General features: G+C 40.1%; 2 protein-coding genes across 2 annotated transcripts in view; both read right to left on the reverse strand.

The window, feature by feature from the left end:
• Window positions 1-839: 839 nt before the first annotated feature.
• bard1 (BRCA1 associated RING domain 1) lies at window positions 840-22,407 on the reverse strand. Its single transcript, XM_070838346.1, has 11 exons — window positions 22,316-22,407; window positions 21,236-21,292; window positions 20,485-20,633; window positions 18,818-19,872; window positions 18,277-18,357; window positions 14,767-14,939; window positions 10,337-10,463; window positions 10,079-10,211; window positions 8,091-8,183; window positions 3,169-3,266; window positions 840-1,324 (listed from the first exon to the last, which is right to left on the reverse strand). The coding sequence occupies exons 1-11, from the start codon at window positions 22,405-22,407 to the stop codon at window positions 977-979; spliced, it is 2,406 nt and encodes an 801-aa protein (XP_070694447.1). The 3' UTR covers window positions 840-976.
• An 870-nt stretch (window positions 22,408-23,277) lies between these two features.
• abca12 (ATP-binding cassette, sub-family A (ABC1), member 12) overlaps window positions 23,278-24,518 on the reverse strand; it is a 62,784-nt gene continuing 61,543 nt past the window's right edge. Inside the window, exon 70 of the mRNA XM_070838360.1 lies at window positions 23,278-24,116. Within this exon, the coding sequence (XP_070694461.1) occupies window positions 24,012-24,116 (105 nt within the window). The 3' untranslated portion in view covers window positions 23,278-24,011. The remainder of the gene's footprint in view (window positions 24,117-24,518) is intronic.

The raw sequence follows: 24,518 nt of genomic DNA on the forward strand, positions 1-24,518 counted from the left end.
TCTCCCACCTCCTAGCGTGGACAAGAAAAGGGAAGCAATTTTATGCAGCGCACAGCAATCAATAGCAATTAGGTGCATCCCTGACTAATCCCACTGAAAATGGCATCTTGGGAGATGGCCAGCAGAAGACCTCTTAAAGCACACCTACCTCCAGCCCTGTGTTAGTGGTGGGGAACGTGCTCACACTCACCCACGCCGTGGACACAAACGTTAGACATGGCAAGTGCCAGTGCTGTGAGAGAAGAATTAATTGCTTTGTTTTTCCTATTCCACACTTTGTATTGAATTTTCATTGATCTTTTTTGGGGACTTACTCTCTCCACTTGTATCAAAGAGGCATTTTCAATTAGGTAATTAGATAATTATCTCTTCCCGGAAAACCCATGCAGATTATGGAACGCAATTCCGATCTAAAACCGCTCATTAAATACTGCAGCTAACAACAAACTGACTTGAGTGGCACACGTGACACAAACAAAACAAACCAAATGAAGAAGAGATATGGGTGACGGATGAAAATGCATAAATGTGTATAGGTGCACAAGCCGCGGGTCGTCAACACTGGAATCAGTGGGGATGGTCAAGACACCTCAGCCCCCCGTCTGATGTCAGAAAGGCTTGCGGGGAGGAGGATTCCCAAGTTATTCCAACACCCGACAAGCACCTCCTTGTTTTCTTGTCCTTCCTATCACATTAATTGCCCTATAATTGCTCATCTTCTTCATCTTGTGACCCCCGGAGGATCCCCGACCCCTAGGTTGGGTATAATATTATGGAGTGTATGTTACTCTTAGCCCCAGAATGAAGAAACGATACGTTTTAGATTTTAGGAGCCACATTATTGTTTTATTATGCAGTGATTAAGTTGACACGAATCACATGAATATTTATTTTTAAAAAAAGGACACATAATGAGTATGCTGAAGAATAAGTATTATCTCGGTGCAAAATTATTATGGAATATAAGAAACACTGTTTAGACCGACGCTTGAGGGTCTGGTACGGGAAGGAGGCGGAAGGCTGTGATGCAGCTGATGAGCCAGGTGGAGGGTGCTGACCACACCTTACCTCGCCGCACTACTGCTGGCTTGTGGGGGCCCCGGGGGTCAAAGATGATGTACTGGGTGCAGAGGGCCTGGTCGGAGCCTGGCAGTGCGTGGTAGGCAGCAGCACTCAGGGTTTGTGTCACATCGCTGTCGGGCTTGGGCTGCCGGCTCAGGAGCTGACCTCCACCTTCCCGGAGCAGCTTGGCGAGCTCGTCTCTGGGAGGCGCCTTAAAGGAGCCAAGGAGGAAGAAGAAACAGCCATCGAAGAGTGGTGGGAGCTGCAAAAGATGAATGGTTAGAATGACAGAATCAAAAGCAAGGTCGACCTGTTATCCATTATCCTCTTCTATAAAAAAAAAAAAGTTAGCCGCTCAGTGGAGCCGGCGCCAGGATAAAACGTCCATGAATAAATTCAGCCTTTTTGTTTATGATGAAGTTAAACACTGAATAATTTCCTCTCCACTAAATCTAGGCTCTCACATTTACCAAATGCCTGTGTTGATGCTTTGTATTTACTTCTTTGCAGCAGAGCCAGGAGACATTTTTATCAGCACTGTTCTCCAGACTCTGAACCGCTTAGCATTGCTGTTTAAAGCAGCGCTGAATTAGGCCATTGGAGACTGTTCTATTCACAGCATCAATGAACTCAACTGTTTTGGGGAGTAAACTGGCTCTCAAGAGTTTCTACTAAGTACATTCTTTGACTACACTTTGGTTTGATGTCACTTTTTCTTGTGTGCATGTGTGTAGGTGTCTTCGATTTATGATTATGATTGATGATGTTTTTTGTTTTTTTTTCTAACATGGGGATTTTGTTCTGAACACAAGGGAAAAAACAGAAGTCTCTCAAATTTGTGCTTTTATTATCATGTCTGTCTATGCAGGGTTTGAGTCTGCCTCTTAAGAACTCTCTCTATATATTCCTTATTAAAGGAACTCTAAAAGTGCCAATATTTTTCAGTGAGCAAAAAGGTAATTGCTCACAATATAGTGTATACAAACAATGCCTATAAGAAGTAAGTGAGTTTCCTTAGATTTTTTCACATTTCACTATTTTACTAAACTGGATCACGTGGATGTCACTGAAATTTTTGACATAAATCAACAGAAAAAGATGAATGTTCCAGTTATAACATTTTAACAAATGTATCTAAACCTCCCTCCAAGACAAGATTTAGCAGAGGCACATTTAGTAGCAAGTACAGCCTTGATTGTGCGTAAATAACTATCAGCTTTGCCATCTAGACAATGGAGTGTGTCCTGATTGGTCTTTGTAAAACAGCACAAGCTCTGTCAGGTTTCATGAGGACTGGTGAGTTTTAGCCGCAATCTCCAAAAATCTCGTTTAGACTGAGGTCCTGATTCTGACTTGACAGCAGCAGTTTTTCTAAAAGGCACTCCAGTGTAGCTTTGGCTTTTTCTGGAGGTGCCGTCTTTCTGGAAAATAAATCCTCTCCAAAATTACAGTTCTCTTCCAGACTGAAGTAGGTTTTCCTCCAGGATTTTGCTGCATTCATTTTATTCTCTACCCTCACTTATGGGGCCTGCTGCAAAGCATCTCCTCCAACATGATCTAGATAACACCAGGCTTTGCGGAGGGAATGGTGTGTTTCTGAGGATGTACGATGTTGGATAACACCAAATATAGCCTTAGATATTGTCAAAACTCTGCCCTCCCTACTTTTCTGTTTTTCTGCACGAGTGTGTTGTTGTTAAAAAGTTAGCTGTACAATCGAAGATGTGTGTGTGGCAGAGCAAATGGGCTAAATAATATTCATATATATACACATATACTGTATGTATGTATGTATGTATGTATGTATGTGTATGTATATATATACACACACACACACACACACACACACACACACACCATTAATTTCTAGAATTCTTTAATTAAGATCAATTTGTAGATATTTTCTGTATTTTGTTTCACTTGATTAGTGTCAAAAAAAAAAAAAGCCCAGTTACACTGTGATTGATAGTTTAAAAACAAAAGTCATATGGGGTGCTTTTAATGGAACTATGTACCACTGTCTGAAACATTTTTCCCTGAGGAAAAAGGGTCTAGACAATGTATACTCATCTATTTCATGTGTTTGTTTGTAAGCATCTCATTTACCAAGCTACATCTGTTGATGCGACTGCGCTGGGGGCCTTCTCCCGCTTCGTGCTCAGTTTCGGGCATCCACTTGCCTGCCTGCAGACATGCCTCCACCCCTGGCATCAAAGAGAGAAAAAAATTAAAGCTACAGCTAATTATGTTTACTTGAAAGAGTGTGATAAGGCAATTCTGAACGGAGGATGACAAAGCTCATGTGTGCTTTATCATAATAAGTTGGAAGAGCTCAAGTACTGGCAAAGCTGCAGCTGTTGACAGAGAAAGATGCCCACAGCATGATGGAGTTAATGATGCAAGTCTCGCTTTAACTATCACAAGCTTAAGCAGAATTCGAGCGTTGCCTCTTTCTCTGTGTCTCTTGAGCTTTTACAGAGTCAAATTGGAACTGTGTGACAGCCAGTATCCCGGAATTTTTTGAGTTAGAAAATAATCTTTTGTTCTAAATCCTCAGGAAAAGCATCTCGAAAGACAAAAAACCTTTAAAAAAAAGTTCAGGCAGATATGGAAAAGGCAAAAGTCACATTTTAATGACCCCTCACTGTCACAGATTTCTTTTTAAAAAAGTGATCATGACACAGATCACAGTGTTACTGTTCTCCGTAAGCAATCTATTACTAAGTATCATGTTGGGGATATATATATATATATAAATAAAAACAACTATACATTTAAAAGTTACACATCTAAACGTACTGAAACTAGATTTGTTTGAAAATAGCTGCATCATGGTTTTCCTTTTTTTAAAACAACAAAACAGTCCCACAGACTTAATACACAAAGTATCTATATTTTACCACACTCACACAATGCTGTGATTCATTTCCATATCTTGCTTCCAGCTGCAAGATATGGTGACATGAACAGATTAGGGTAAATGTGAGCATATACACCTCGTCGCAACACAGCACCCCATCATGGTGCTAAACACACACACACACACACACCACACACACCACACACACACGGGGTGGAGCATAATTACATTTCTTCATCCCCCTTAATTACAACTTTCCTTTACAGGAACCCTGCCAGAGTCAGAGGCAGAGAGGAGGGGAGATAGTGGGGTTAATCGCTCCGGACGATGGTGCTTAGTGCTGAGGAATCATTAGCATATTTGCTAATTACGTTCACAAAGACTGAATGCAGAAAACATCCCTTCCTTCCTGACTCAGTGAATGAGTGAACAGCCAGATGAACCAATTTCCTTTGATTAACCATGAGACTAAATAAGAGTCACGTCCACCACTGGAGACTACGGTTTGACTGATGTGAAATTCTGAAGGCCACCAGTGACATTTCGGGATCAGGGTATAATAGGTCATTCTCTATCAATGCTCGGCATGCTAAAAACCACTGTCATGCTGCAGGACCAATAATAAAGCAGCAAAACACCAGCCCACAGCTGAGTCCCAGCTTCAATCCATGGTGGCAGTGCCTCCAGCAGGGTCCTGTGTCAAACTGGGCAGGTGTCTGCGTGAAGCTTTTCACTGGCAGCCAACAAGAAGCAGCTCTAACTCGTGTGTCAGGAGGAAGCACACGGGTGCACAAACCCTCCCTGGATCAACAGTGGGAGTGGCAGTGACAAGAATCCAAGTACAGGGAATTAACCATTACAAGTATGGAAATAAAGGAGGAAGCAGTGAAAAAAATGATATCTAAGGAAGTGTTCGACATTTTGGGAATTGCGCTTTTTTGCTTTTTTTTCCAAAGTGAGATGAGGTCAATCTCGGCTGTGCATTAAATGCGGAGCTGCAGCCAGGACTTGGTTAGCTTACTTTAGCATGAAGACTGGAGGCATTGGGGGAACAGTTTGCCCTGCTGTGTCCAAAGTGAATAAAATGTGCCTGCCAACACCTACAAAGGCACCTTATTTACACAATGTGTCTTGTTTGTTTAGCCCATAAAAGAATGGAAATGAAAAAAATGACAGCATCCCCAGCTATAGCGTAGAGCTGCCAGATGGCAAGCACAAGTTTTAGTTTCTACATAGGAAGCTTGCAACTATTGTACTGAAATAGTACGGGCAGAACTAATTTTGTACATTTTTGTTTATGTACTCATCTCTGCACAAATGAGATACAACATGTTATTTAGTGAGCTTTAGATTGGTTTAGTTTCCCCTGCTTTCAGGCTTTATGCTAAGCTAGACTTAACACTTTCTGACTCCAGCTTGGACACAGAGATCAGTGTCCATCTCTTGATCTCACACTTCTTATTCAAGTATATTTCACAACATGCTGAGCCATTTCTTTAAGTGATATGAGCATGATGGACAAAGGGATTTAAACCATCATTTGTCCTTCAATGAAAGTTAAGACTTTTAGCAACCCTGTTTGGAAAGATGAAGTTGATTTTCTTGATGGACCTTGAACATAACACTGGAGCTGCCTATCCAAGGAAAATGTGCTGCAAAGAAACGGAAGACCAAGCTTGGCTTGGCCTAGCTGACAGCGATGGTATACAAAGGCAGGTGACAAGTGAGAATCCAGCGGCTTGTGTGTGCACACAAAAAAACAAGGACAGAGACAGATAAGATGCCACAGTGATTGTCATAAGGGAGACAAGCTGTGTCAAGTGCTCAGCCTGCGTGGAGAAAAGAGAAGGGGAGGGGCTGAATATGGTCCAAACACACAAAGTCTTGCACACTGACACAATCACACACCAAAACACACACATTCAAACTTGAAATGGCTTACTGGCAGAGACAGAGACAAGCCTGCATGCCATTTTATTACACACACACACACACACACACACACACACACAGTGAAGAGATGCTACTGACGGATACACCAGTCAAGGGCACACCAAGGTGCCAGAAAACTCTTTGACAGCAAGTCTCTTTGTACTTCCCCTAAGGCCTATTTCCTCTGAATATCTGCATGTTGACTTGGTTTAAGGATGCCAGTTAGACTGACTGAACATAGCTACATTTCTGCTAAGTATTCATCTTAGTGTAAATCAAGCAGGTAAAGAGACTTAGCTCTCGTTTCACCGGTGCACCGATTCTGAGATTCCTTCCCCGAGTCGCCGGCTCTACCTGGCTGTCAGACATGCAAGCAGGTCTGTGCACACGTAGCAGCAGGCCCAAACAATTTATCTGGAAATTGCCAGATGCAAAATGTTCTATTATTTTTTCCCAATAAAAAATTCCTATTCCAAACACAGAGCCTGATTGCACCTGAAAAGTTGCAGGAGAGGAAGAACAGGATCATGTGTACGAATGTATGCTATGTCTCAGACTAGTTTTGGAACCGAGGAGGAATCAACACTGGAGCCGGACTAGGACTTTAGCATAAGACAGTAGCCAACAGATATGCATATCCAATTAATAAAAATGTCCTTGTGCTTCCAGTGAAGCGCAGATGTCAAAGCAACAAACTGAATATTAGACCATACAGCTCCACTGTAGCCTCTTCAGAGATGACAGGTAAAATGTTATTTGGGATTCAGAGAAGAGCACAAAGCCCATAAAATTACTCCAAAACAGCTTGTGCAGCAATCTATTTGGCCTGCGCTGTGCACTCCAAGAGTTCAATATTTCCCTCCTAGATTTGTCACTTCTCCTATACTATGCCAAGAGTCACCTTACTGCAGCAAACGTAACTTCAAATGCATATGGAAATAATCTTTCTATGTTAGAGCAGCCTTTGAAGGTCGCACACAATAACTTAACTGTAAAATTCAATGTTTATCAAAGATTAAACTTTGTACAATCTGACGATGAAAATGTTCTCAGAAGAGAGACAATCTAAATCTAAGGTTATATGCAAGACTATTTCTTGGAGCAGTTACCAGGCAGCCAGCAGATACTCTGCACCCAGGCAGGAAACAGTCCGCTGAATGACCCCCACTTAAAATGGCAAATTGCAGTTTTAACACTTTGGCTTTGCTACAGATTACACAAACTATATACATTGAGATAATTAGTGAACAGTCAAGAAGGCATTTTTCCACATCGTTGGTCAGAGCCAGGTTAGCGGTTTCCCTGCTTCCAGTCTCTTTGCTAAGCTAAGCTAACCTGCTACTGGCACTAGCTTCACATATAACTGGTGCACAAGAGTGGTATCAATTATTTCATCCAACTGTCATCAAGAAGGTAAATACGCACGCGTCTCAAGATGTCGAACTATTCAATTTAAGGCAATAAATGACAGTGGAAATTAAGCCTTGTTTCATAACGTGGGCATGTTAAGTTGTCAAGTGAATATGGAAAATAAATGAAAATTGAAAATTTTGCTCTTTTGTCTAATAAACTATTATAAATCAACAAAGCCAAGCCTTCAAACCGTTTCTGCTGCCAGATAAAGAAAATTACAGATAGTCTGTCTGTGAAAAATCCTTGAAGAAAAGCTAAAAAGGTTAAAGTGGGTTTTTATCCACAGTCGTGTTATCATTAAGTCACAAATTTGCTTTATGTTACTCTGAGCTGAAAAAACAAGGAAAAGGTGCGAGTGTTAAAGCCCTTTGCTCTTCCTGTCAGGAAAGAAAAGCGCACTCACATTCATTGTCATTCATCGTCATGGTGAACTCTAATCTCTCTCTCTTAGCTGCTCTAAAATCTAAAAGGTAAATATTTAAATTTTGGATGAATAGAAAATTATTTGGCTGCACAACAATTGGATTTACCCATCATGAAGTGTAAAGATTTTCTTTACTTTTTGGAAAACAGAAGACGAAGCCGCAGCAGCTGCTCTAATTAAAAGCTTTCACAGGCTATTGTAACCTGCTGTGATTGTGTGATCATCCACACTTCACTTGTGTCTTGATTGATATGAAGGCCAGCACAATATATTATATTATCATTAAGTCCACAAACAATAATTACAATAACAATACAATACCAACAACATTGTTTACGTGACACCCAAAAATAGCATCTACAGAGAAATACTCCTCCCGACAGCTCACTCCATACTCACAGCTGAATCTGACAACCCAGCAGCCAGCAAGAAGACCCAGGAGGGTGGAGTAGGTGGTGGGCATGTGTCCTTCTGGCACCACAACATGGCTCACTAGAGGGGGAAGACACACACACAGACACACATTTTAAAAAAGGTACAGATGAGTTGTGCTACATGGACACAAATAGCTGCTACCTGCTGCTGCTATCCTACTGTGTCTGACACAGTGTGTCTCTGTGTGTGTGTTATTGGTGTAAATAAGATGAGCAGGATAGCTTAAGTGCTACAAGACAGCACTTTATAATTTGGATACTGTATTTTATACACTGACCTAGAACAAACATAGTTAATTTGATTTTTCTGCCAGCCCAGGATGGATGAGTCATGACCATGACCATGTGTAACAGACTGGAAGGCATGGCTGTCTGTAAAGTAAGTGCTGTATATGGTATATTTTTCTTTATCAAATATATTCTCTCATGTACTTTGAATCTTTCAACAAGAGTCAACCCTGCTGAGCTCAAGCTCTTGTGTACAGCTGAGCAAGATGATTGATAACACCAAAACATTAAATATCAGAAAACAAGACAAGACTCAACACTATAAACGCCAGCATGCTTAGCTGTAAACATCTTAGCAAATATTAGCATGTAAACACCATTAAACTAAGAAGCACTGAGGATAAAGTCCATCTGAGGATGATGGGAGTGTAGTTTTGCAGACAGTTAGTGCAACATTTTGACTTAATGATAGAAAAGATAGCAAAGACATTAGAATTAATCCTGAGGGAGACATGAATGTCTGCCTCTTTCAATATACAGTACATCAATCTATTAAATATAGACGTACTGTATACTTTACTGTCACGCATTGCATCAGACAAAACTATACTGTGTAAAAAATAAAAATAAAAAAAAAGGACAAAACATTTGTGTTGAAATCATTAATTGTGACTGCAGAGTTTTGTAATAGGAAAACATAACACAATTCTAATAGTAGATAGTGATTGATATTGATTTATCAGCCCTAACACAACTGCAGAAGAGGCTTTTGATTGCTCATTCATCTCCTAAATATAGTGCATTTCTCTCTCATTTAATAATTTGCTGATGCCTTACTTTGCCTGGGTGAACAGGTAAGCTTATTGCAAACCTGTCAAACAATTCATGGCAACACAACAACACGCCAAGCAAGAGCTTATTTTGTAAAATGCTTTAGACAAGGATACGTAATTATAGGTTAATTAAAAATTTAAATACAAGCTTACTGCCCCTTCATTCAACAAGTGAGCATGGCTGACAAGTACAGAATTAACATACTTATATCTCCGGGGCAGAACCTGCTTACATTGTGCATCCACCGTGAATTTGTGTGCATTTGTAGCCTTTAGTTCAAAAATGTAAATACCATTCTCCATAAGCAACAACTTTTACCCCTTCGATCAGAAGAGGGAGAGTTTCTGTTTTCATTAGTGCTTATTCATCACCCTGACAGTGCCTCCGAACATTTTATGAGGAATGATTTCAATTACTTTTGCTCTCTGGTGTTCTCCCAGGCATTACTATGCAGCAGTGAAGGAGCAGCTGTGTCACGATGATGTATACAACTCTAAAAGCACTTGTTAGTTACTGTTGAACCTCCATGAGCGATGATGTTCAAGGACCTACTGTTGGTGCAAATACTGTACATAACCTTAATCACACTGTGGGTAGGGCAAGACACCTCATGACAACACACAGTTTGGGGGGTTGAGCCTGCAATTCAACCATCTAATGCATCAGTTGGACACAGCACCCATATCCAAATGATGGTGGATTACTTTTCACAGTGTTTGGCAGTGAACAAACTCACCACATACCAGTGTACCAGGGATTGGCTGCTATTACTTTGCAGTGCTGCTGAGAGCCCATGTGTCTCAAACTACATCATTACAAAGCAATCATATGCGACCAGTATTCAAAGATGCTTTTTTTTTCTGGAGCGTGTCTGCTCCACACGAGCACTACCTGAGCCAGAAAAGGTGTCAGCCATCCTCCCTCCCAGTAGCTCTCGCAGTTTGGCCAGTAGATTTTGCTCTGCCTGTGACAGCTTGCTGGCCAGAAACACCGCTATTTCATCCCTCTTTGCACAGTTGCTCACCTAAGAAAGGACATAAGAACATGTTTTAGACATTTCTAGGCCTATAATGCAAGGATATTAATGCTCTAAGGTTAACACTTTCCAAGGGAGAAAAGAAGGTTATTAACTGCTTCATGTAGACATACCACAGAGAGACTGGCTGAGGGGCTAAGAGAGGGATTTGCACATTTGGTTCCCTCTGAGGCTTCCTGGAAAATCTCCAACATCTCCTGACTCAATGCGTAATCTACTGGACACTTTCCATACAGATTACTGTGAAGAAGAAAATTCAAAAGATAAAGTGTGTCAGTGTCTCACAGTATGCATACACTTGTGTATTTATGCATTTGCTGCAGTGTACCATCTGGTGACCCAAGGGACAGTCAGGCATGTTGAAACTGATAAGCAAAAAGTGAAAAAGAAAGAAAGAAAAAAAAAAAGAAAATAATGCCTTTCACAATATAATCATCTGCTTAAGTACACTGTTCTGATCAGTCAGTTCTTCTCAAAGTTTATCCTTTTCCTCCTGACCCTTAGCAGCTAGCAAGACACTTTAAATGGAAAACTGACCAAATTAACCACTCTCATTTTTGTAACAAACCTGTCGCTGTCCTGACCGATTGAAGTTTTCACAGTCACTAATGCTGCGTTGTTATTACTTTGTGATAAGCCCAAAGCAAAGTCTTTGCCAACAAGATAATCTGTCATATAATTTCATTACAATCAGTGCACAATTTGGGTAGTATTTTAATCACTGGCCATGCAGGTCACAATAAAAATCAATATTTGCCAGTCCAGAGGTTTGCCAAAAACAATTTGGCAATGCCACACCCTGCTTGTTCTGTGTGTGTGTGTGTGTGTGTGTGTGTGTGTGTGCGTGTGTGTCATTCACTTGTTGGAGCATAACTGTTTGATATGAGGGTAAGCTGAAATTTCTACTTGACTCTTAGGTCACATTAGACTCACAGCATGCAAAAGAGTAATTGTTATGGCTGAAACGTGCTGACTTTTTAGCACTCAAGCTTTCCAATTTACAAGCATTTACCGGGTGACAAGACTACATTAGCTTTAAAGTCATTGTATAGTTATACAGTATGTGTAATAGAGACTTAACATCATCACCATCAAAAAAAAAAAAAAAAAAAAAAACATTTTGCAGAGACTCAAAAGAGATATAAGTGCAACCATATCGTGGTTACAATAGATAAGATACCAGATTTAAAGGTGTTTCTTCAATTACAACATCTAAGTTGCAGAGAGCTGCATGAAACCAGACTGGGGTCACCTTGAGTAAAGAGAAAGAAGAGGAAAGAATGAAGAAAAGTGCAAGGAGGAGAACCAAGCCCAGCAGGCCGTCTCTAAAAGATTAGGCGTCAGCAAAGATAACACCTGGGGGACAATTAATAGGTCCACTGGTCCATAAAATATTTCATTTGGATTCATATCCTCAACCCCATGCACACATAAATACAAACAATCATAAAATGTCCCCGACACGTATACATATGCGCACACACCACCTTGTTTATGCAGCCACACGCGAGAATATCTGAATATCTGAAGAAAAATAAGGGTGGAAAATTGTGCAGGAGGTAAAGCCACAAACACCCCCACAAGCATCTCCTTAAGTACACAAGTGGAAGGAAGGCGGTGGTGTTTCTAGAGGATACCTATTGTAACCACGACTCTTATTCTAACCAGGGGGATGAGATTCAAATATTAATTTTGAGTCAAACACAGTTCACCTATCACTATCCATAATGACAACAACACTGGTAATGATAATAGCCTACTGTTGGTATGCTGATGTATACATTCTCCTTTGTTAATTCAATCTACATGTACTGAGATATGAAAATATTTACATTTCTGTCTCGTCTGTCCCCTAAAAAATTCTGAGGTCACTTCAAAATTCAAACCAAGCTCATGCTAATCCCACTGCTGATAGAGCTTTTGTGTCTCAGTCCGTCTTAAAAGGAGACATACGTCTGACAATGGCATGGCAAGCAAATGATGAGGCAGTGGGTGAGGCCTGAATCAGGCCTAAAGCAAGATAAGATTTGTCAACCTGAGAAGTTGCTCAGGCGGAAATGTGTACAATGTATTAAACAAAGTATTATATGAATTTGAAATTGCTCTATGGCTGATATCAGACATGGTGCCGAAGAACTTTAAGCCCTGACGAATACATTTTTAATCAAAAGGTTCATTAGTTATATTTCCTTCTTAAAAAAATCCACACTCAGTTTGTCCTGATGGTTGGATCAGCTGGGTGCTACGGCTTAGAGCTGATGATTGAGTACATGACTCACCCAACGCCTCCATTTAACTCTGCACAAGTACTGCATATTGAACTGTGTGACAGACTGTCATTGCTTGTTTGTCGTTATGTAGTATAATTATACCAACGTGTATTGGATTGGTATGCCAGTACGAGGCACACAGGTGATGTTAAGTAATGTCTGTATGGATTCAGTGCTTTGGGTGGTAATTAGGACTGAGTCAATTTAGATACGTCCTGTTTTCCCCATCTTATGAACACAAATTAATTTTCATACTGAACTGACATGAATTACTTAACACTGACAACTTAAAATTTTAAACATGGGACAGTTAGGAAAATAGTGAGCAGTTAAGTAACAAAATTTGTAGCAAATGTACATACTATACATGGCGCTTTCAGCTTGTGAACACAACATATGCTACTAGATAACACCTTGCAGGCCTAATCTTGTCTGTCCACATGTGCTGCACTGGTGGATATTTATGTTTACAGGAATGAGACTTATAGCCAAGAGTTCTGCTGTGCAGCTTCTCAGAAAATGCTTTAACCTATTGTTTTTTTTAGATAACATGGAATGGTCGACTGTATACATACAACATATTAGTGTTGACATAATTTAAGACTTCCCTCAGTATTTCTAAAAACCTATCCTGGATGTCAAATACTTGAGTTGGCTAGAAAGTAGATTCAGGACACTGATTTAGAGCACAGGCCCAGTACAAAATACAGTCCAATCATTCGAGCCTAATGTGCACACATAAACATACACAGAGTAACAATGAAAATCTGCAAAACCTGCATTTCCAAAAACCAAGCTGTGTGCCAATCATTCCATTAGGGATTGCATTGGCAGATGTCTTGGATTGCCTCTTGCGTGAGTATATGCATGTGTGTATGTGTGGTGGCTGGGGCAAGGATTGCATTTATCTTGCAGTGTTCTGACAGACAACCGCTGCCTCTTTCTTTGCCTTGCAGACTAGTAATAAAGTAAAGCGGAGAAAATGTAACACCCGGCAATTGGGACCCATCAAAGCACTGAGACAAATAAGATGAAATGAAGAGGGATGAAGATGGAGGATAATTGTAATCAAATGATCACAAAGAGAGCGCTAACTAACCAACATACTGACCCTGATCAACTGCTCTATTGATCACGATGATTAATCAGCATCCTCTCCCTCATTATGGACATTGTGCTACGCGTCTACACAGGCCAGGAACGCTGATACAGCATCAAGTGATTGACCAACAACTAATCAGTTGTTGGTTGATTTTCTATCAGTCCGCCTATGTATTGCACGAACACAAGCCTGTCCTCAATAACAAAGGGCTGAATGCCCGGAACAATAACTGGGAAACTGATGATCTACTGAAGATGTAGAAAATAAGCACTAGTCCAGAATAACAGAAGCACCTCTATGATGTAATACACTGAAATACAATAGCCGTGCAATAAATATTAAATTACTTAAAACATGTTTTTGTCCAGATTTCTACTTGAGCTGCCTGACTCAGTTGAAAGGTGTTTGTAATATTTTGCAACCCTCATTTATTTACATATATGGGGGAGTAAAAACCAAAACGTTTGAAAGACCTCACAAGTAAATGCAGTCCAATACCACAAACTACCTTAGTGACCCAGTCCCACCACATTAAACTTTCACAAAGTGTCTCAAAAGTAGTATTTAATACAAGACTGTCTGTCCAGCAGCACTGCAGCCATGTTTTCATGTGTTTGGAGGCTCCTGTACCTTACCCAGGGGTGAGCAAATCTATAGCGTATGGCAGGGTTTTAATGGGAGATATTCCAGTCAAATATCATGCGTTTATTGAGCTTAAAAACAATTGTAAAGGCAAGCTACATAAAGAATGACATAGCTTTTTAATGTGGCTTGGACGAGAACACAAAGTACTACGATAAAAGCTGCCTTTAGTTTTTTTTTTTTTTTTAAGCATTCCTATCTGAGAATCTTATCAGGTCAGACTTTCTGTTCAGCACTTTAAGGTTTTCACAAAAGACCAAGACAAAGCAAAACAAGCCATAAGCACTTGTAAATGTTTTTCCTGACCCAGCCCATTTTCTCACACACATAAAGGTCTGACTCTGATCTTGTGATGGGTAACTATGTGATTCATTTGACATGTAGCAAATCTTTGTAAAAGCCACTAAAACAGTACTGCGTGCAGTTTATAATTGTTATTACAGGCTAAAAAAAGCTTCAATGATATGACAGCATCTCACCTGCAAAATCAATTAAGTCGGAGTATGATAAAACGTGTGAAGCTACTTACAGAACTTTCTGTGAGGCTCCAAACTGCAGCAGCAGTTTGACAATGGCTGGGTGTCCGTTCCTCACAGCATCATGAAGTGGAGAGTCATTCTCGTAGCCAGGCGTATTCAACAGGACTCCCCTTGAGAGTAGCACCTCCACAACTGCCAGGTGACCCAGGTTACACGCTTCATGCTGGAACAAAAAGCGGTAATGCTCAGAAGTCATCCTGCACCGCTTTGATCTACTGTTATCCTTGAAGTACAGCCGTATTCCTAATATGCATGCAGCCATTTTGATCACTGTAATATCCATCTATTTTTCCAGTTGACACTATGTTATGTGAAGTGTTTCAAAGAGTTCAAATGATTTTGAATATTCAAATGATTTTGAATATTTAGATGGAATATGTAGTCCTTGGGGTATTTTGAAAATATGAGGTACTCAGATAACTACGTGCTAATCAGATATTACAGCTTAGCTGCACTTCATTAGTTTTGTAGAACTAATACGAAGAGAGATTCTGAGGGGACCTGCTTTTCTTCTTTTCTAAAATTAACATGAATGAGGGATATAGCTTAATAAAAGTCAGTGCTTTTAAATGGTCATGTTTGGACAAAGTAAAAGACCAGTGTAGGGCTGTAGACGAAAACTGCATTACCACAGTCATATGATGCCTGCCGTGGGATTGAGCTCAGTACCCTCATCACCACAATATATTAATATAATTAGAACACAAAGTATGTATGTTCCCTTTTGATGCTGCACATTGAAAAAGCCAAATCAGACTAAAGCCTTATTATTATTATAGCCATTTTGCCTAAAGCATATAATTTGCTGTTTGAAGAATAATAATTCATGAGACTGCTTTACTACTTGTCCATGTTTATTTATAAGCTGCATGCGTTTTTTGACCTTTTTAGTTTTTAAAGCAACAAACAGCTTTGTACATGTTTTTAAAATAGCAATAGGGCCCATACAGCAAGTACCAGCATCATTTTTCACTCTTTGCAATGAGACAGAGAGACAGAGAGAGAGTGCGTATGCAGCATCATGTGGCCACCTAGAGAAAAAAATCTTTTTTTCAGAACGCTCCAAGAGTTTTGTGTTGCTGCTTTAAGCACTCTAACCAAGGGCAACAGTGAACCAGCAAACCACTGGAAAACGTGGCTTTTTCACTGCAGTAAGAAAGCATCCATACCATAACCGAAAGCCAGTTTTTTTGTTCCAATTCAGTTTCAAATGGCTCAAATACTCTAAACAGGACACAAGCTTCAGCTAACCCTGCTATACATTTACTGTGGGCTGTAGAGTTATTCTATCACAGCAAACATCTAAAAATATTCATCTGCAACATGAATCAGCAGAATATATTACACTCAGAATATGCTTGTATCTTGTGTTGCTTTTATTTATCTAGAAATTAAAACTGGCTGGTATACTTACTCACCTGTAGCAGACAAATGTTTATTTTGTTTCCAGCAAGGAACAATAATCCATAATTCATTGGTAAGGTACTTTTTTGTTGCAACAATTTTAGCCTTGACAAATACTGTAAGCACAGACACATCTCAAAAGTTCTTACATTTTTTAAGCTTAATATTACCTGAGCAATACATCTCCTGGTAAAATGGTGCTGAAAGTGCAGGACTGAAAAAATACACTGGGGGTGAGTCTAGATGATTGTAGCTTGTCATGTTTGAGAGCTCCCAGTCTTTTCAGATACATGCAAGTCTGTCAAAAATGATTATGTCACTCTCCAGGCTTATTGGTAGCAATTTGAGATCAGCTTCAAACTGTCAAAACTCAAATCGAAAACTGAAGTTTAAGAGGAGCATCTTGATAACAAGTAGCCACATGAAGCGCTGCAATAACATAGCAGCAACACTCTCCCGCTGCCTCTCAAAGGAAAAAGAATAGCTCATCCAGCGATGGAGGATTTTATAGTTTGTCCTGTGCAGACTAAAGTGTTAAAAACAGTACAGGCCTACATGTTTTGGGGGAAGTCATCATGCACACACAATAGCTGTGCTCACAGCAACTGATTCATTCAGGATTTGAAGCCCTGATTTCTGTTATGACATGCGTAAACTTTACCGGCTAAACTAAAGTCAACCTTTTTTTTTTCACTTCACTTGTTGGTTGCAGTTTGCTTAATGCAAAGAGAAACAGCACATGGCAGAAACAGGTGTTAGGATGTAGAAAGATGTAACAGAGCTATTTAAAACAGGAGAACTAGGCTTGTAAGCTTATTAATAACAGCAATGTAACAGTGTAGGTTAAATGTTGGTTGAATATGGGCGCTGGTGAGAAAAAACATTTTGACTTAACTTTTTTCTTTTTCTTTTTACTGATGTCCACATTGAATGTCCAGGGCGAATCACACAAATTACATCATTTAGTATTACTGCATTCAAGCAAAAAAAAAAAAACAACCTTCAGTCTATTGCCCTTCCATAACTTGACAGTGGGATGAGTGTTGTTAGGATTTTATTGACACAGCTACTTGATGCTGCTTATCGATTTGGTTCTTTATCAGTGCTCTTATCGGTTCTTTTTCATTACAAAAAAATTGCTTTTTTAAAAAACACATTTTGAATAAATTCAGGATTAGAATTGATTTATATTTTGAATGGAACATCATGTTATTTCTAGAGCTGCAACAGTAATGTTCACAACAGCAAAGTCACTGTATAAGCTTAATAAAATCTCACTTGAGATAAATTCTCAGCTACAATTTTGCCAAATTTTAAGATGCAAACTAACAGTCTACAGATAGCTTTTAGTGTAGCTTGTCTATAACACTTTTGCCATGAGCAGAGCTAGTGTGCTGTGTAAAACATAGCTGCAGCGGATGAGAGACTGCCAACAGAGCAGATTGAACAGGTGTATTGATAATGTATTGGCTTCTTATTCGCAAAGGTTTATTGCACTTGCACTAAAAAGCATAGCTGTCGCCAAGTTGGCCACTCTTTGCTGTACACTCTGAGCGCGTGTGCATGCTGATACAGAAAGCAGAGAGAGGATGCTGCATGACAATAAATTACATCAAAACAGTAAAAATAAATACAGTCAAAAGAACCAATAACATTGTAGCTTATCAGCATTATGGTCTTTAATAACTTAGCCCCAGGGCCCATTTAATGCCAGGTTTTGGTACTATCCCTAAGGGGATCTACTAGCAGTAAAAATAAACAGACTATGATAAACAAATTATTCAATCTTGACTGAAATCCAACGTTGGACAGAGCTCTTGCACCCATGGTTAATGTTGCAAGAGACGCTATTGTGAACAGGCCTTTGTGCAGAAAATGTTTGCGATGAAAGACTGACAAAGCAGAAAGTAACTGTATGCAAAAAATTGCAATAGCTTCCATTCTGACAAGAAACAGCAGAAATCTAACAATATGACAATATACAATATGTTATTTCACAATTGCTGTTGTGTTGATGAAACATTTTGTCACTCAGAGTTTTTCCCACATAACGAATAAAGCTTTCAGAAGAAATCACTTGGTGTTATTAGTCTTACCAGAGGCGTCCACCCGGCATTATCCTTCAGGTTAGGGTCAGCCCCCTGGTCCAGCAGTTCCTTGACAGCCTCTACATCTCCCTGCAGGACCGAGAGAGAACAACAAACCCGAGGTCAGAATTGCAGACCTGCAAACGCAACCCTTCAAACAGAGCAACTGATCCCAGTGTACCAAAGCCCTGCTGTTTATCAATCACACTCCACAGTGGGCCATTGATTACCTTGTCTGGGATCCAGGGGGGGATTACAGCTATGTTTACAAGGATTACTGCAAGACGTTCTATTCTCAACAGACCGGAACATAACAGTCCAATCATCTAATGAGTAATATGTTCAACAGAGAGATTTACAGGAGATTTATCTTAGATGCACTCTGAAAAAAAGAAGTGAAACTAAAAGATAGTGAACAACTTTTGCACCCTGCAGCATCACCATGTTCATCATCACCAGAATTTTTGCCGTTTGTTGAATAACGAGCGACATAAAAGGAGCAGCAAATGGAGTGAAGGAAATGAGGTGAATTATTCAGAAGCCTCTCTACCTTTATAGCAGCTAGATGCAGCAGGGTCTCTCCCTTGTGGTTCCTTTTCATAACTGCAGGGCTCCCTGAGGTGGGCCGACCAACAGATGTACCCTGAGCACAGGGAGATTTCCTACCAACAGAGGGACTGTCACTTTGCTTTTCTCTTGAGATTTTCTTCCTCTTATCACACCAGGGACTAGCCGGAGACGAAGGGTTAAGGACGGCTGGAGACATCTGTGATTTTCTCCTCCTGTCTGGGGAAGCCCTAGGCCTTTTGGGTGTGATATCCAATGTGGCAACCTTCTCCTCCACTCTGGATCTTTTTGAAGAGGGCTTTGGGGGAGATACCCGTTTTTCCGGAGTTTCTGCTGGGGTGGGGCCATTTGCAGAGAGTATGTCATGCTGGACGACACTGTTCAACATGCTCTGACCAGGCTGCGTTTGGTCATTCAGCGCTGTGACACTGCCTCCTGAGAGACTCTCCCTCACTGTGCTCCTGCCAGGGCTGAGTTCATTAGTACTCTTCTGTGGCACTTCAGGCTCAGGCTCATCAGATGCGATAGCAGGGCTTAAGAAGGAAACCCTTTTACTGGATGTCCTTGCCCCTTCAGTACAGGGCTGCTCCTTTTCCATTAAGGCATCTACCTCCTCTGTGATCCCCCATTGTTGGTTTATGTCCTCCAACCTTTTCTTCTTCATCTTCTGCTTGCTCTGTTTTGGTGTGCTTCTAGTGGCTCCTTGCAACGACACCTTCCTGCTGGGAGCATTTTTCTTAGTTGACCTCTTCTTTATGTCTATGTTTTCATTTTTGCATCTTTGAGAGGAAGAGCCAGAGTCTTGGGAGGAAGAGGTGAAATTAAAAACTGACAGGTCCTGATGTTGAGCAGCAACAGTGTCCTGCTGTGCTGCAGCTGTTTCTCCAGAGGACCTGCTCTCTGGTATGGTGACCTCTGAGGGCTTCTCAACCATGCAGCGTACCTTGCGGCTGCGGGGGCTGAACCAGATCTTGAAGTTCTTCTTGTGTTTAAAGACAGGGTTCTCAGGTTGTGTTTGAATCTCAGCTGGAGAGGAGTCTGCAATGAGAGGTGAAAAAAAATCATGTTTAACAAAACAAAAAGCTCCCCTCCAGCATGTACAATAATTTTTCATTGTGAACTGCTGTCCACAGGGCTCTTTGTATTTGTAAAAATCTTGTACTACCTGGTGAGATAAAAAGAGAAGACTAAACTCTAAGATGATACACTGCCAACCAATAATACTGATATTTGACAGAAGTAGAGAAGTAGCCAAACAACTTCTTGAACCCACAGCTATTTTTGTGTAAATTTAGACGCCGCAACAACCTGCACATTTGACATTTAGTAAAAAAGGGCTGGAGTTCTTTGTCAAAGCTGAGACGCACTTGCAAACTGAGCACTCCCATGGTTAATTGCATTGCATAATTACTGTCATTACTGGGATGCTGGATGGGCGATCAAGATAATAAACCACATGAACAAGCCACTAATACTGTCATTCAGGGATTAGATTGGTGGAGGAAAATGTTAAATGTTTCAGTCAACAATTGATAAAAGGGGGAGTGGGCAGATGAGCGTGGGGGGAAAGATAATGATTAAGACACGTGGATTTGAGAAGATAAGTTGTTAATTATGCTTTCAAGCTGCTATATAATGGCTACCGTCTACCTGATTGTTCTAAGGGACTGAGCAGGGACTCCAAACCACAGAAGAGCTGTACGATGCTGCTGAGCTGCCTGTTGATTTGGATGTCCTTCACCCACGCAGGACTGTGACACACCACACAACCGTCTCCTGCCTGGGGGCCCGCACAGGACCTGAGCAATAAACATATCTTGGATTAGAAGTACACTTTACAGTTCAGTGAGAAGCAATACAATGAGCTTATTGATTTACCTTTTAAGAGCATTCAGTCATGAAGAGAAGGAATAAATTGGGGCTATACTTGGGATGTTAATTGCCTTCAAAGCTTTTAACATCTAGCATGCATTGCCAAGAAACCATGGCATTGCCATGGATATGCAGTATTTCATCTGCACGAAGAATAATCCCCATAACAAAATGAATCCACATTTACTACAAAAATTCTTAATAATCATGTATAAAAAGACAAACATAAAATTATAATTTTCCATGTTCCTCATATGTGTGAAACACCTGTGGAAATAGCACTGTCACTCATTATGTGGCCAAAAGTAAAGAATAAAAATGAAGTATTATGGCTCACTTCCATTGAGGTGTGCCAGTGGAAGACATATGCCATACCTACATCCTGGCAGTAGAACAGCTAAATGCAATGGAGTCATAATTAACATTTTTAGTTGGATCTGTGTTTTATATGCAGAAATGGCCACCATGAGACAGGTCTATTGTTGGTGAGCACAGCCAGGAAAAATACATTGAGCTGAGGTTGCATTACCTGCACAGCAAATGTTCACACATTCCTAGACACACAGGTTCCTTCATTAGATGTGAGCTGGAAAAAGACAAAAAGCATTTAAATGTGGTCAGCAAAGTGTGAATAGACAAAACCACCTCCAACACACTGGGCACTGGTGCCAGCCCAGGTCTGTGTGCTCAGTCCTCAGCAGGCTGTTTGAGAATGTACTTTGGCACAGATGGCTTTGAATGCATGATGATGTTCTGCAGGTATAAGGTTTATCGTGTTAGCATGCTAACATTTACTAAAATGCACTAAACAGAGTACAGCTGGTGCTGACGGGCATGTGATGAGTTTGAATATAACCCCATGTATTGTTGCTAAATGAAAGATCACACGACGATCCATCCAGTAATTGTCGAGATGTGGAGAAAGCAGAGAACACTATTTGGATTTCAGATATCTAAAGTGACTTTTTTTGTTAAGCTTTTGCAGAGCATGCCAGCTTGTCCACCATCAGGCTAATGTTACCTTAGCTGTTGTGTGTGGAGGGTGTATTTCCATGTTTTGTGACACTGTTGTATATAGTAATCTATATTACATCGTTATCATCGTGTTTGCTGTGTCTTTTATAATGCTGCATACTGTAGTGTTCCTGTGCTTTTGTTGCAGTCTGGCTTTCACGTCGGAGGCACACATGGATGACTTTTCCACTAAAATCTACGGTTATGTAACATCAATAGTTAACTTGAACACAAGCACAGTCCAGCAGTAGTTACACAACTAGTGTTTTAACTTGGAAAGTCACAATAGCGCTTAAGAGGCAGCATTACCGACTTGATTTAAACCCTGAAATCTGTGCCTTTCTCCTATCGATTCTGTACCTGTCGGCTCTTACGTATCCACGTAAAGCGACTCCACACGTCTGTCAGCTAATGTTAGCTGTGTGCACTCAGTAGTAGTGCTTAGTTTGACATACAAAAGTGTAAATGGTACTGGTTGTTAAGTTTAGTGTATCATTGGCAGTAACGTGATCCATCAAAGGATGTTTCCACTGTAACATAACGTTAATTCACCTCTGTGATGGCGTTAACTACCTTTACCTTAATGCCGACTCACCATTTGGAGCAAAGTAGCAGTTGTCGAAAGTTCGCAACCGCCTCCGTAGTGTTCTTCCAAGCCTCTGTCTGTTCAAGGACATCATTATCCATTTTTACAACAAATTTTAATTGTTTTCGAGCTACTCTGTTATGACTTTGCTTAGGAAACAAGGCTGCAAAACAAGCCGACTTCGCTTCCTGGCTCTTTGCATCTCCCGCCAAATATTTGCGGAAGTAACCTGTGGTTGTTGCCGTCGCTACGTCCATGACGTAGTTTTCGCCCCACCCCCGAGCGTCACGGTAGAAATCAAAACAACATGCGTAAATATGAAGTTAATATTTTTAGCACAAACACGCAATTCAACGGCAGAACACCACATCAGATATTTCTTTAATTTGCATCTTTTCATAAACTTCTTTGAAGTAAATTATTCCTGTTGATTCTGATGCTTGCTTTGCTTTATTTCTATATAATGCCTGGCCTGATAAATATGTCAGCAATAGTTTATTGTATTACCCAACTATTGTGTAATATCATAAACAAATATACATCATTATTAGGTTGAATCAAAAATTGTGAAATAAATCGTATCTGTCTCGTCAGGTTTAATGTCATTAATGCTAATGAATGGCCTCCACTCTAATTGAAAATCCAAGACTCATTCAAGAAATATTATGTTTGAGTCATCAGGGTAGATTATGTGCACAAGCACTATTTTTCAAACAGAAAAATGTGCATGTTTTAATTAGTTTCTGTTTCCATCATCTCTATTTTAGCTGTGACCCATGGCTATATCCCTTTGGCATTTCAGATCTGTATATTTAGCCTACTGTGTTCTCCCCATTAGATCAAGACACAGACCTTTAAGGGACACAAGGCATGAAAAGCTCCTATACACAAACAATGGGAAAAGTGTCTTGATCTTGAATGAGGTCCGCTGCAGAAATATAAGAAAAACATGCACAATAGACAAATGAACAGAAGTTGCAATTGAAAAATAGCTTTATTAGAATAATAAAAATAGGCTTGATACATTCAAGACCATATGGAACTGGTCCATAAGCAGGAAAGAGTCCATTAATTATTCAATACATTAATTCTAAAAGTTAGGTATGCCCTTAGAGGAAGTTTTAATGAGTATGGGAAAAGTGCATGTTGAGGATTTGAATATTTTCTTTTACATTTGATTAAAAATGTACTTCTTTAGACGCATTACATGTTTGGTGTATAAGTGCTTTAAAATTATGTGATATAAGGTCAAATTGAAAATATTTATACTATATATTTTTGATTTGCTTGGTATACTCCTCTAATAGTAAACAGCGCCCCAACCACACAGAGAAATCAATAGCCTACATGATCAATTTTGTTCCATATAAATAATAAGATCTGGTAAACAGGTGTGTGACCTGTAAGATAGGAAAAGTCAGTGAACATATAAGACTTCAATTTGTCAACTTTTTCCATCTTTACATGTATGCAAATGTGTATGTGCTCTTCTGCTCTTCATCAATAGTTTAATTTGGTACGGAGAGAAAGTTAGCCTTCATATGATCAAAGCAAAGACACTTCAGTATAGTTAAAACATGAATGATTTAAGCTCCTGTTTTCACATATTAAGGGCGGATTAAGAGCAGATTTACTATGAACAGTTACTGTGTTTCATTTCACAGAGGACAAGGACAAAATGGCAAAGAAAAGATGGCAGTCAGTTCTACGTTTGTTCTGCCTTAATGGAGCCCAGGCCACCACATTCGTCTTCGCTCTGAATTGGTATGGTGTCCATGCCAATCTTTCCCATGGCAAAGTTGATGAAGACCTGTGAGGGTTCAGTAATAATTTAAGTATCATGCCAACATAAAAAACAATCATTTTTTTCCTCCGAACTCTATAGATTTAGCTAATCTGCTGGTTAGTTTCACTCCCCGACCCCCCTTTCTTTATTCTGCTAATGGTATCTTCCAATCCCAGAGCCCCAGAAGAGCAGAGTGGTTGAAGAATATCAGCACTGGCTGCATATAAAGCTCATGGATTCTGTCCCTAACTCATATTCCATTTATTTCCCCCCAGGCATACCCTCTGTCAGTTTCCCTCTGCCTCTTTTAAACTTTCTCAACTCACTCTTTCACTCCCACTCAACTTTCTTCTGTCCCTGCTTCCCCTACCACCCTCACTTTTATTCTCTCATCTCCTGTCCCTTTTTTCTATTCCTCACTGCCAT

The sequence above is a fragment of the Pempheris klunzingeri genome, chromosome 10 (genome assembly GCF_042242105.1).
Source record: "Pempheris klunzingeri isolate RE-2024b chromosome 10, fPemKlu1.hap1, whole genome shotgun sequence".
Taxonomy (NCBI): Eukaryota; Metazoa; Chordata; class Actinopteri; order Acropomatiformes; family Pempheridae; genus Pempheris; species Pempheris klunzingeri.

Bases quoted from the DNA above. Each gene is read 5' to 3' on its own strand.
- bard1 (XM_070838346.1), bottom strand. From the start codon at position 22,407: ATGGATAATGATGTCCTTGAACAGACAGAGGCTTGGAAGAACACTACG. The intron at 19,873-20,484 runs GTAGACGGTAGC...CTCTCATTGCAG, and splicing joins CAGTCCCTTAGAACAATCAG to ACTCCTCTCCAGCTGAGATT. The intron at 14,940-18,276 runs GTAAGACTAATA...TTTTTGTTCCAG, and splicing joins ATGCCGGGTGGACGCCTCTG to CATGAAGCGTGTAACCTGGG.